General features: G+C 37.4%; 1 protein-coding gene across 1 annotated transcript; it reads left to right on the plus strand.

Moving 5' to 3' along the window:
- Positions 1 to 6587: 6587 nt before the first annotated feature.
- LOC121791771 (lys-63-specific deubiquitinase BRCC36-like) lies at positions 6588 to 11784 on the plus strand. The gene is made up of 10 exons (XM_042189613.1): positions 6588 to 6875; positions 8176 to 8298; positions 8785 to 8872; positions 9462 to 9547; positions 9615 to 9833; positions 10088 to 10254; positions 10664 to 10822; positions 10912 to 10992; positions 11068 to 11122; positions 11383 to 11784. The coding sequence occupies exons 1-10, from the start codon at positions 6765 to 6767 to the stop codon at positions 11575 to 11577; spliced, it is 1284 nt and encodes a 427-aa protein (XP_042045547.1). The 5' UTR covers positions 6588 to 6764; the 3' UTR covers positions 11578 to 11784.
- Positions 11785 to 11792: the final 8 nt, after the last annotated feature.

Here is an 11792-nt window from a genome sequence, read left to right on the forward strand (position 1 = left end):
TGAAATCGCCAGAGACGTCGGCTGGAGGAGGTAACGGGTTTGGCACAATGCCAAACCCTAATTTACTTTCCTATTTAAATCTGTGATTATACCCCAAAATGAAGAAATATCAAAAGAAACCCCACCCCATTATTTTTCGGCCCCTGATTCCTTGAATATTGAGATTCGACCCCCTGATCCCCTGGAAATTAGAATTAGACCCCATACAGTTCAGAAATCTCCTAATTACCCCAATTTTGTATCAAATAATCGTTTTGCACCCCTACTAGAAACTTCCGCTGCATTTCACGTACATGATATATTTGATAAACACTCAAAGGGCTGGATATTTGATTGTGGGGCAACTGATACCATGACTCCGGATAGACGTGATTTTATTATTTTTGATGGAAGCACTAAATCCTTTATTAGAACTGCAAATGGGGAACTAATTACGGTTGAAGGATCGGGCACAATTGAAATATCTCCTACACTCAGGCTTAGGAATTGTTTATATGTTCCTACTTTATCTCAAAGATTGATGTCTATTAGCCATGTGACCAAGGAATTGAACTGCACACTTATGATGAATCCCGACTTTTGTATTTTACAGGATATTCAGACGAGTAGGATTCTTGGGCGTGGCACTGAAAAACAAGGGCTCTACTATGTGGACGAGATAGCTCAACATGGCAGTGCGATGCTGGCTCACGGATCCACAAAACAGGAAACTTGGCTCTGGCACCGAAGACTAGGACACCCTTCTCCTGGTTACTTTAAACTACTTTACCCAAAACTTTCAATTCCTTCTGATTTTTCATGTGAAACTTGTGTTTTGGCCAAGAGCCATAGACAGTCTTTTAAGCCTACAAATACTGGTGTGAAATCTATGTTTTCTTTAGTACACTCTGATGTTTGGGGTCCTGCACCCACTGTTAGGAATGGATTTCGATATTTTGTGCTTTTTATTGATGATTGCACGAGAATGACGTGGATTTATTTTTTAAAACACAAGTCTGAAGTCTTTGATAGATTTACCTCTTTCTTTAAACTAGTGCAAACACAATTCCGAACCATTATCCAAACCCTTAGGTCAGATAATGGGAGGGAATTCGTCAATAGTGCTATGACCCAATTCTGTAAGGACAAGGGCGTGATCCACCAAACTTCCTGTGCATATACACCCGAGGAAAATGGGGTAGCTGAAAGGAAGAATCGAACAATCCTAGAAATGACTCGAGCCCTCATGATTGAATCCAAAGTCCCTAATTTTTTTTGGCCCGAAGCAATTGCTACGTCCGTTTACCTGATCAATCGCCTCCCGACAAAAATACTGAACATGAAAACCCCACTTGATGCTCTCTCCAAACAAGCCAAAAAACCCGTGCACCTAAATCTTCAGCCAAAGATCTTTGGTTGTACTGTATACACTCATGTCCCAAAACACGAGCGGAATAAACTATCTCCTTGTGCAACCAAATGTGTTTTTGTGAGGTATGGGGTGAATCAAAAAGGTTACCGTTGCTATGATCCTTCCACTCGAAAAATCACCACCACCATGAACTGCAATTTCCTAGAAACCGAATTCTTTTACCATACCCATCTTAGTAGTCAGGGGGAGAGTGGTCCAACTACACATGAGGACTATCTAAGTTGTGTTGTGCCATTGCCAAGCTCCTCGACTGAGGATCCACTAGAACCAGTGATGGTCACTGCCGCCGAGCAAATCTCACCACAAGAACCTTCTCATCCGCCCCCGAGTGATCCTTCTCCGACGATATCCGAGGTAACTCTTGAGCCAAATATTGTTGAAAGTTCAGTTACTACTGACCCCGCTGATACAGAACCCCGAGAGGAGAATAACACCGTGGATGGAGATACAGGGAAATACGTGCTTCCTCACCGAAGTACAAGGGGAATCCCGGCCAAACGATACTCCCCTGAAAGGATAGGGAAGAAAACTCGCTATGGAGTGGCAAACTTCGTACAAGGAAACCTAACAAAGATGGCCCGGGCATTTGAGGCTGCGCTATACGAAGAAGAAGAAATCCCACAGACAGCCGAAGAGGCAATGAAGCATAAGAAATGGAGGGAAGCAATGCTCGTTGAAATGAAAGCCCTAATGAAGAATAGTACGTGGATAAAATCGAAGCTACCCAAAGGAGCTAGAACTGTTGGGTGTAGATGGGTATTTACGATAAAGAGAAGACCAGACGGGACGATAGAGAGATACAAGGCACGACTCATGGCGAAAGGATACACCCAGACTTATGGGGTGGACTATGCAGAAACATTCTCCCCAGTGGCTAAGATTAATACCGTGCGGGTGCTGTTCTCGATTGCGGTTAATAAAGACTGGCCGCTTCACCAGTTTGATGTGACAAATGCATTTCTGCACGGAGAATTACCTAAGCCAGTATTCATGGAACCACCACCTGGTTTCACGGGAGAGTTTGCAGATGGGGAGGTGTGCCAGTTGAAGAAGACACTATACGGGTTGAAGCAGTCACCACGTGCATGGTTTGGGAGATTTACAAAAGTGATGAAGAAGTACGAGTATGAACAGAGTAATTCAGATCATACCTTATTTATCAAGAAAAAAGGGGGAAAGATCACATGCTTAATCATATATGTAGACGACATGATCATTACTGGAGATGATGAGGAGGAGATAGCCGAACTAAGGAAGAATTTATTCCATGAGTTTGAGATGAAGGATCTTGGTCCTCTTAAGTACTTCTTAGGGATAGAGGTGCTAAGGTCAAGAAGGGAATCTTCATAAATCAGAGAAAGTATATACTTGACTTGTTGGCCGAAATAGGGATGATTGACTGCAAACCCGCGGATACTCCGATGGTACAGAACCATGGGTTACAGATGAAGGAAGGTGCGAAGCTGACCGATAGGGGGAGATATCAGAGGCTAGTTGGTAAGCTTATCTATCTATCCCATACACGGCCTGATATTGCATATGCAGTTGGAGTAGTGAGTCAGTTTATGCATACACCACAAGAAGAACATTGGGAAGCTGTGCTAAGACTTGTTAGATACTTGAAGGGAACAGCCGAGCATGGGCTTGTGTTCGAGAAACATGGTCACATGGAAATACACGGCTTTACTGATGCAGATTGGGCGGGAAATCCGAATGATCGAAGGTCTACCGCTGGCTATTTTACCTTTGTAGGAGGTAACCTTGTAACATGGAGAAGTAAGAAGCAAAAGGTAGTTGCACTTTCTAGTGCAGAGGCAGAATTCCGGGGAATCAAGAGTGGACTGACGGAGGTACTATGGCTGCGAAGACTTATGACCGAATTGGATCTTCGATCTGCGCTACCTTGTAGATTGTTCTGTGACAACAAGGCAGCAATCAGTATTTCAGAAAACCCGGTACAACACGATAGAACAAAGCATGTGGAAGTAGATAGACACTTTATAAAGGAGAACCTCGAAGCAAAGGTGGTGGAGATGCCTTATGTCAAGACCGAAGATCAATTGGCAGACATCTTGACAAAGGCAGTGAATTCGAAGTCGTTTCGTGAAGTACTGAGCAAGCTAAAGATTGGGAACCCCATCACTAAGCTTGAGGGGGAGTGTTGGAATAAGATCGCATAATATAGGGAGAATATTATGTGATTGATATGGGAATATATCATGCCTAAATTAGAGTAGTAATTATTGTAAATTTAAGTTTACCATATATGTAGAATACCTAGTCTATAAACATGTAATCTGTGTACCGCTTATTCATTCAATATACATGAAGTAATCTTCTCCCACAGATCTCAACAATCTGATTATCAGCTGGCACTGGTTGTTTTGTCGTGACATATCTATCCATATCTCCTTGCTGAGATTTAGTAAGATCCTCAATTCTTTGCTTCTTTTTACGCTTTTGATTACCAGACTCATACTTTCTAATCCGATTTGCAGAAGACATGGTTGATCACTCGATTCCTACCAGAGAAAAAATGAAATTTAATAGATTGAAAACGAACAAGAAATAAGCACTTCACTAATCAATCATTCTTGTTCATGTGTCTGCACTAAATTAATAAATTTGCAACAGATTAGAAAAAGAGGTATGGAGAGAGCAGAACGTACCTGCCCTGATGGGATGATCGTCGTCTCGTTGAACAAATTGATGTGTTTGCGTTGCTCCCAATCGCAATGGCCGACGATGGCAGGCGCTGCAGAAGCGATCAACGATGGCTCTGGTGAGCTGGTCCCTGTTGCGGCGTTTGTCGATGAGGAACACCGAACACGAACAGGCGGCTCCCAGGTCTATGATCGGGAAAAGAAACCGATCAGAATTGGAGTCACGGTGCTAGAAAAAGGCCTGGGCGTTGCTATACAAGAGAAATAGCTTTGTTGGGCTGAAAAAATAGGAATACATGTATATGGGCTGAAATATTTCAGAGGCCCCTGAAAATTGGGGGCCCTGTGCGGTCGCACAGGCCGCACGGGCCAAGGGACGGGCCAGATGTATTTCATGCCTTCGTCGGCTATTTTTCTTTCCCGGTGCATGTATTGTGTATGCTTCTGATCATTGGCATGTTAGAGCCTTCATTTGACGCATCGTCACTGCACACGTATTACAAGCTATATTGTGTCCAAAAATTCGTCATTGCCCACCTGAGGAAGTATCATTATTGCTGAATAATCCATGGAAATTGAATAATTTGCTAGAGAAAGATTAGATTAATAAAGTGAAGTATGATAATTATGGATATTGTATAGACTATAGAGTACTGGGGTGTGTCTGTATTTATATAAATAAGGAAAATTATAAACGCGCGACCATATAAGAAGTATGCCTAAATTTAAAATTTAAAATCAACTTTCAACGTAATTGCATTTTTTATAAAGTAATAATAAACAATTTTAAAAAGTGGGCAGTAAAAGCTTTAAAAAATTTATATAAAGTTCAAGAATAATGTAAAGAAAAAATAAAATAAGCCTCACCTGTTTAAAGACACGTGTTTGAAAAAATTGTTTGAACTTTTAAAAGAAATAAGTGAAAAAATTAATAAATATTGATCTCATTTATAGTACTATGCTATACTTAATAATGGAGTAAAATATAAGTCCAATAAGTTGGTGGAGAATTAAGTTTATTTACTTAAAAATGAAAAACAGGTAATTGTGTCTTTAAATAACGGACAGTGAAATGACAAAATAAGCCAGGTTTGCCGAAGGAATACTCAATATACATGTACTTCCTCCGTCCCATAATAGATGACACACTTGGGGATTGACACGGATTTTTAGGAGAGGTTGTTTTGTGTGTTAAGTGGAGAGAGAAATAATATATTTATATTAATGTGAGATGAAACTTTTTTCAAAAAAATGAAATATGATATCTTTTGTGGGACAAACTAAAAAGAAAAGTGTGACATCTATTATGAGACGGATAGAGTATAAAACTTGGTTATTTATATTAAGAGTGAACTACATAAATTGTACCTGATCTTTCACTTTCGCACATAAATGGTACCTGATTTTTATTTTATATCGTTTTTTGTACCTATAAATTACATTTTTGGTACCTGATGCAATTTTCACCCCAAAATACCCTCTAAACAAATTCATTTTTCCATTTGTGTCATAAAGGGTATTTTGGGCATTGACAAAACTAGTACCAAAAGTGATATATTATAATATCTTCTCTCATTCTCCTTACTCTTTATACTGTTATTATTAATCAATATTAATATTATTATTTTGATGTTATAAATTAATAATAATTATTTATTTTTTAATATCATTTAAATATACTTAATCATAATTATAGTTATAATTATATTTAATTATTATAATAATATTATTGATATAATAGTAAAAACTAATAGTAATTAATAAATAATAACTATTATTTTATATTAAATTCATAACTAATTAATATATTCTTAATCAAAATTTAAAATTGTGAATTGTATTCATAATGATAAAGAGTTGAATATTTTTAGTTAGGTGTTTCAACCCCAAAATTAGTATAAATAATTTAATTAAAAATATTTAATTGATTTAATTACTTTAAATAATTAATTTAATTAGGTGATTTTGTTATTGATTTATATTATAAATGCAATTAGATGTATGTATAAACACTAAAAAGAAAGAAGAAAAAGAAGAGAAAAGAAAAAAGAAAAAAGAGGAAACATAAACTATTGAGAAAAAAGAAAGAAGAAAGGAAGATAAAATACTAAAAAGAAAGAAGAAAATGAAGAAAAAGAAAGAAGAATAAACTAAAGAAGAAAAAAAGAAATAGGAAAGGAAGAAAAAAAATCACATATTTGGTTCTATTTAATTGAAATTTCCCAAAATATCCTCCATAACAAAAAAATCATATATTTGGTATCTAGGGTTATTTTTGTCATGAAGTAAAAAAATGATATAAAATAAAGATCAGGTATCATTTTTATGCGAAAGCAAAAGATCTGGTACCATTTTATATAATTATATTAAAAATTGTAAAAAGCTCTTTTACTAAATTTAAATCTACGCCAGGAATCGCGGGTGCAGCGAATCAAAGGTACGACCCACCACACGGCGCACTCTACAAGAACCCGCAAAATTAATTCAGTTCCCCAAACCCCAACAGACCAAACCCCATCGATCTAGCATTAATACGAGCTACAAATTGAAGTATTTCAGAAGAAAATAAACTAAATTTTAATTATCCTCAGAGAGATATACGTTGGGGAACGCAGAATTTGAGAAAATTCTGATCGATATACATTTAATACAGAGAGAGAGAGAAGAGAGGGCGAGCCAGAGAGAAAGAGATGTCTCTAACGAGCGTGAAGATGTCGGAGGATGTGTGGTTGACGTGTCTGACCCATGCATTGTCCACTGAGACTGAGGAGATCATGGGCCTTCTTCTTGGTGATATTCAGGTTCACTAAATTCCTTGCTTTCCTTATAATAGCAATTTTTATGGGGTTCAGCTTTCTTGAACTTTGTTGTTCCAATTTGGTTTTGTGAAGAATGATGCGTTTGTAGCTTTTTAGGAGTTTATACCTAACGGGTTGTAAACTTGCACATTTGCTTACAGAGCTTCCTTGAGAAATTTTGAGGACATTCTTGTTATTGTTCTCCATTTTATGATTTAGCTTTGTAAATTACTAAATTTTATGGTTTGGTCCTATTTCAAGTGCACATTGTGGTTTCACTGATTATTTTGATGTTTCTACCCAATGGTTTAGTAAATTATGCCTTGTTGACTTACTGATTGCAAAGCATGTGTTTCTATCCCTGTCCCCACAACTTAAGAAGAAAAAGAGTTAGCGTTTAGTTGCTCAACTGGTCAAATTAGGATTGAGCTAGGTAAATGCGAAATCTTACCTGAAGTTTGGGTTTGGTTTAGCTAGAACTAGGATCTTGTGAATCCCGTTTGGTTAAATTTTGTGTTTAAGTGTTTATAGGAGTATTTGTTATTTTCACAATTCAAGTTAGGATGATACACTTACTGGTTTGGAGGAATTGACAACCAGACAGAAATAAAAAGGGTGTTAGGAGGAGTTGCTGGAATTGTCTAATTTGAGTATTTGACAGTGCTTGGATTATTGTGAGAGGTTCTGGATTATGGTAATGATAAACCGGGAACTTATGAAGTATTTCACTTGCAAGACCATATATTATTTTTGTCCTATGATTTTGGGACTTTTCAGCAATGGAGTTTTCAAATTGTTTTGAGCTCCATCTGCAAAGGAACTTGTGCCTGAAATTTTAAAGCTTCCACAATTGGGTTATTCCAAGGACGGAAGGACCATTAAATGCACAGACATTTGTAAACCTGAACTGAAGGATTGAGATATTAAAGTTCTGAAGCGAACATTGTTAGATTTTACTATAGTCAAGTTGGATTTTATTAAAATAGAAAGTCGTCTACGATGATGCCCGTTTCTTTTGTTCTTCTACTTTTGTAAATATAACGGCCATCTATTATCTATTAGTTGTAGTAATGACGGAATAGGTGATTTGAAGAGAGCAGCTTTCTGTAACAATCGGATTAAAAAAAAATAGTAAGTGTGTGATACCGTAGAGGCATGTAGCTCAAGCCATTACTTATAGCCAATTACCCTAACTTTAAATGTTGGCGGTATACTGAATCAATGCACTTCTAGTGAAATCTTTAGCCACTTTTTGAAGAATTTACTTCTTCTGCTGATAATGTTTTTGTTCTTTTTGTTTTAGAGCACAAAGAATGGTGTAACTGCATTGATCTGGGAAGCACTTCCACAACCACGTTCTGATCGACAAAAGGATAGAGTTGAGACTAACCCAGAGCAGCTGACTGCTGCATCAGTTCATGCTGAGATATCCTTTTACTACATCTTTATCTTAATTATACTTCTGTGGATCTTGTTGAAAATTGACTGCAAGGTGAAATAAAAAGGGCAAAACGAGGAAATTGATAAGAATAACTTTAGATGTACCATAGTAGCTTCATATCAATCTATGTTTTTTTACAAAGAGAACAGATATAAAAGTGAGTTATTTGGTAGAATTTTTGTGTGCTTTTTAGTTTTTATTCTGAACTACCCCAATTTCTTGCTGATTGAACTTTGAAAATACTTTACACACTGCTAAACTAGTTTTATTGGTTTAACTATTAATAAAACGGACATGAATTTCGAATGAAAAAAATCTTTAATGCAGCTGCATTAATTTTCTTAGTACCCTTTGTCGCTGCATTTATGCAGAGCACTTGTTGGAGAATTCGGTTATTATATGCCATTTGTTTGGCTTTTGTGTTTTATTCTGTTGTTTCTTGATGATTTTGTCCAATTAACCTTATAACACAGAATGACAATGGCAACGGGAACTACAACTAGAGTGATTGGCTGGTATCACTCGCATCCTCATATCACAGTCCTACCATCTCATGTTGGTGAGTTTTTAACTGACTCAATATGTTTTTGGGGAGATGATTTGGCTGTGTTCACAGTTTTTCTTTACTACCTTATGTTACATTGCTTTGTTAAAAAAGGAAAGTAGAAATCATTAGCAATCTTGCTAGGACCCATTTTTACACCCATTTCTTATTTCTTGACTGGCTTGGTTTTAGTTCTTCTGAATTTGTATCGTTACCTATTATTATGTCCATTTATAGAACCCATGGATTCTGGAGCTCTGTTCTCCAGCAAATTCAAAACTTTATCTGGTACTAGATTGACGTGTATGCCTTACTCAGAGCTAGCTAAGTCCATACTCTGGGATAGTTTTCCTATCAATACTGTGTAGAGGTTATGAAATCTAAAATGATTTGTACAATTGGTATATATTCCAAATATAATCTTCAGTGTTTCTGATGCATTAATCTTTTGGCTGGAGGCTCTTTTCAAGAGAGGAACTTTTGTAATATCAAGGTGTAGAATAACAGTCCTTTACAAAAGTGGAATAACCTTAGTTCTTCTTTTCCGCTTACTCTTTTCCTCGTCCTCTATGGTAATGATACCGTTTTTCTGGGATTTCTGCAGATGTGCGGACTCAAGCAATGTATCAGCTATTGGATCCTGGGTTTATTGGTTTGATTTTTTCCTGTTTCAGTGAAGATGCTCAAAAGGCTAGTGTTAATACGATTATTTGCGATGTAATCAGTTTTTCTTTTTGGCTAATATAGATCATTACAGGTCGGAAGGATTCAAGTCATTGCATTTCAGTCTATGGATGGGAAGCAGGGTCACATGATGCAACCTCTTTCTCTCACTCCCGTTCAAAAAAGTTCTGTTATAGATTTAGAGTCTTCCATGAGTTCTTCAGACAATGCAATTGCTGTGTTTGGCTCTTCCAAAGGAGAAACTATGGAACAAGACACTGGAGATTCGGAGGCAGCTGGTAGGGTTTCGAAGGTATGCCTGAATCAACAAAGACTTGATTTCTGTGCATTTTCTGTCTCTCAAGTCTATGATGGCTTGGTTAATAATAATTCCATGTAGCTGATCGTTAACTTTTCGATATGAGTTTTTCGTAGTTTCCTTAGACTCTTAGAGTCAAATATACTGGGCTACTGAAAATAGTGTAGAGTGAAATGCATTCTTTTCCACCCGTGTATTTGAATGATTACTTGATTGCTCATATATAGTAACTGAATTTGTCTTGCTAGGGCTCGGGGAAATCACCACGTTTGGGAGGTTTTTTGGCTAATGCTACTGCTAATACAGGAAACAATAGTCATGCTAACAGTTTGAATGATGCGATTAATGGTTTGGATCCCATGGATATGACTGAAGGTATGCAAGAAGCGATGCATTTGTCAACTTTGGAGATGAGGTAATGTGAGTATATACTCTTATCACTTTAATATTCCATTTACTGAACTCATTGTCAACTGATAATTTTATATCGGTTCTTGTTTGACTATTGCATTAAGAAGAATGAACTCTATCTATGGTAAAATTATATTTTGGCATTTTAAGAATAGATAGAATAAAAATTGGAAACTTTTACCTTTTATTGCTTGAGTTGGGGCTTCAACGATATCACTGAATATTCCTTAAGCATTAAACTTTTCCTATGCCTGTCAATTTTGTCTAGTCATCTTTATTCTATGGTCTCAATGTTAATTCTCTTACTGCCTAAAATATTTTTTCTCACATTTTACTTTCATCTCCATGCGCTGCCTTTGTTTCTGCACATCTATTTTGTCCCGAATCTTAAAACATACTTTGTTTCGTGGCAGTGGTGCAGAATATATCAGAAAGGAAATTCCTCTTCATGTTCTCCCTACATCATCCCTTCTGAGTATTGATTCTCCTTTGTCATCCTTTACATATCTCCAACGGGTACTGTATGAAGAAGAGAAGACTGCATATAATCAAGCAATGGCACAAAACACGAGGTGACATTACGTGACTTGCATAACTCCCATTTTCTTCTTTGACATTTTATTTTGTCATCATTAACCACCGCTATTTGATGCATCTGCAGGGACGGCAAAGTTCACCCCCTCTCTTTCATTCATCACACAGCCACATACAAGTCTTCCATTTGCAAAATGATTGAGTACTGGTAAGAATCATCAAACCTTTTCCACTTTGCTACTTTGGCTCAACATTCTGACAATTTGTATGTTGCTCTTTCCAGCTTGAGTCCTGCCATGACTGTTCTTCAAGATCGCTTGAGAGAAAATGAAATTCAGGTAAGTCATGCATTGCCCTAAATGCCCTTAAAGGTGTGGAGTTAATTTTGTAGTTTATGTTTCACCCTTGTGTTGGTAAGTCATGACTGTTTGTGTGATTTTGAGCTGTTGTTGTCTCGTCTTGCCTAAATTCATCATCGTCCCATTCTGAAATCAATCCCTTCCCCCTTCAGCTGACACTCGATCAAATTGAGCTGAAGTTTCATTTTCTGCTGCAACTTTTGTCGACCTTGCTTTATGTGCGGCTTTTCTTGAAACAGTTAAATCTGCTCGCGGAAGAAGCCAATCTACTGGAATCAGAGGTCTCAAGAGGAAGCCCCTCAAATTTGTCCCCTCGCTCTCCATCTCAGGGGCATCGGAGCAGTACCTCTGGTCACAGGGACCTGTATCCGACGGATTTGAGCCAGGTAAAAAATGTGGGTGGTAGCCGGAGCCGAAGAAGGTCCCAGTCGTGAGAGAACTTATTCTAGGGTGAGCTGAGCCTTCCCCTTTTGGTGCTAAATCTTTGCAAATGTTTATGACCCCTCTCTACCTGCTATTTCTGCTTGTCTACTAGCTACTGTCATTTTGTCGTGGGAAGAAACAAGTTTAAATATGGCATATTCATCTTTTTTTGGGATATATGGCGAATGGGGAACCTCCAAAGGCTACATTTATATCAACATCTATG

The sequence above is a fragment of the Salvia splendens genome, unplaced genomic scaffold (genome assembly GCF_004379255.2).
Source record: "Salvia splendens isolate huo1 unplaced genomic scaffold, SspV2 ctg906, whole genome shotgun sequence".
NCBI lineage: Eukaryota > Viridiplantae > Streptophyta > Magnoliopsida > Lamiales > Lamiaceae > Salvia > Salvia splendens.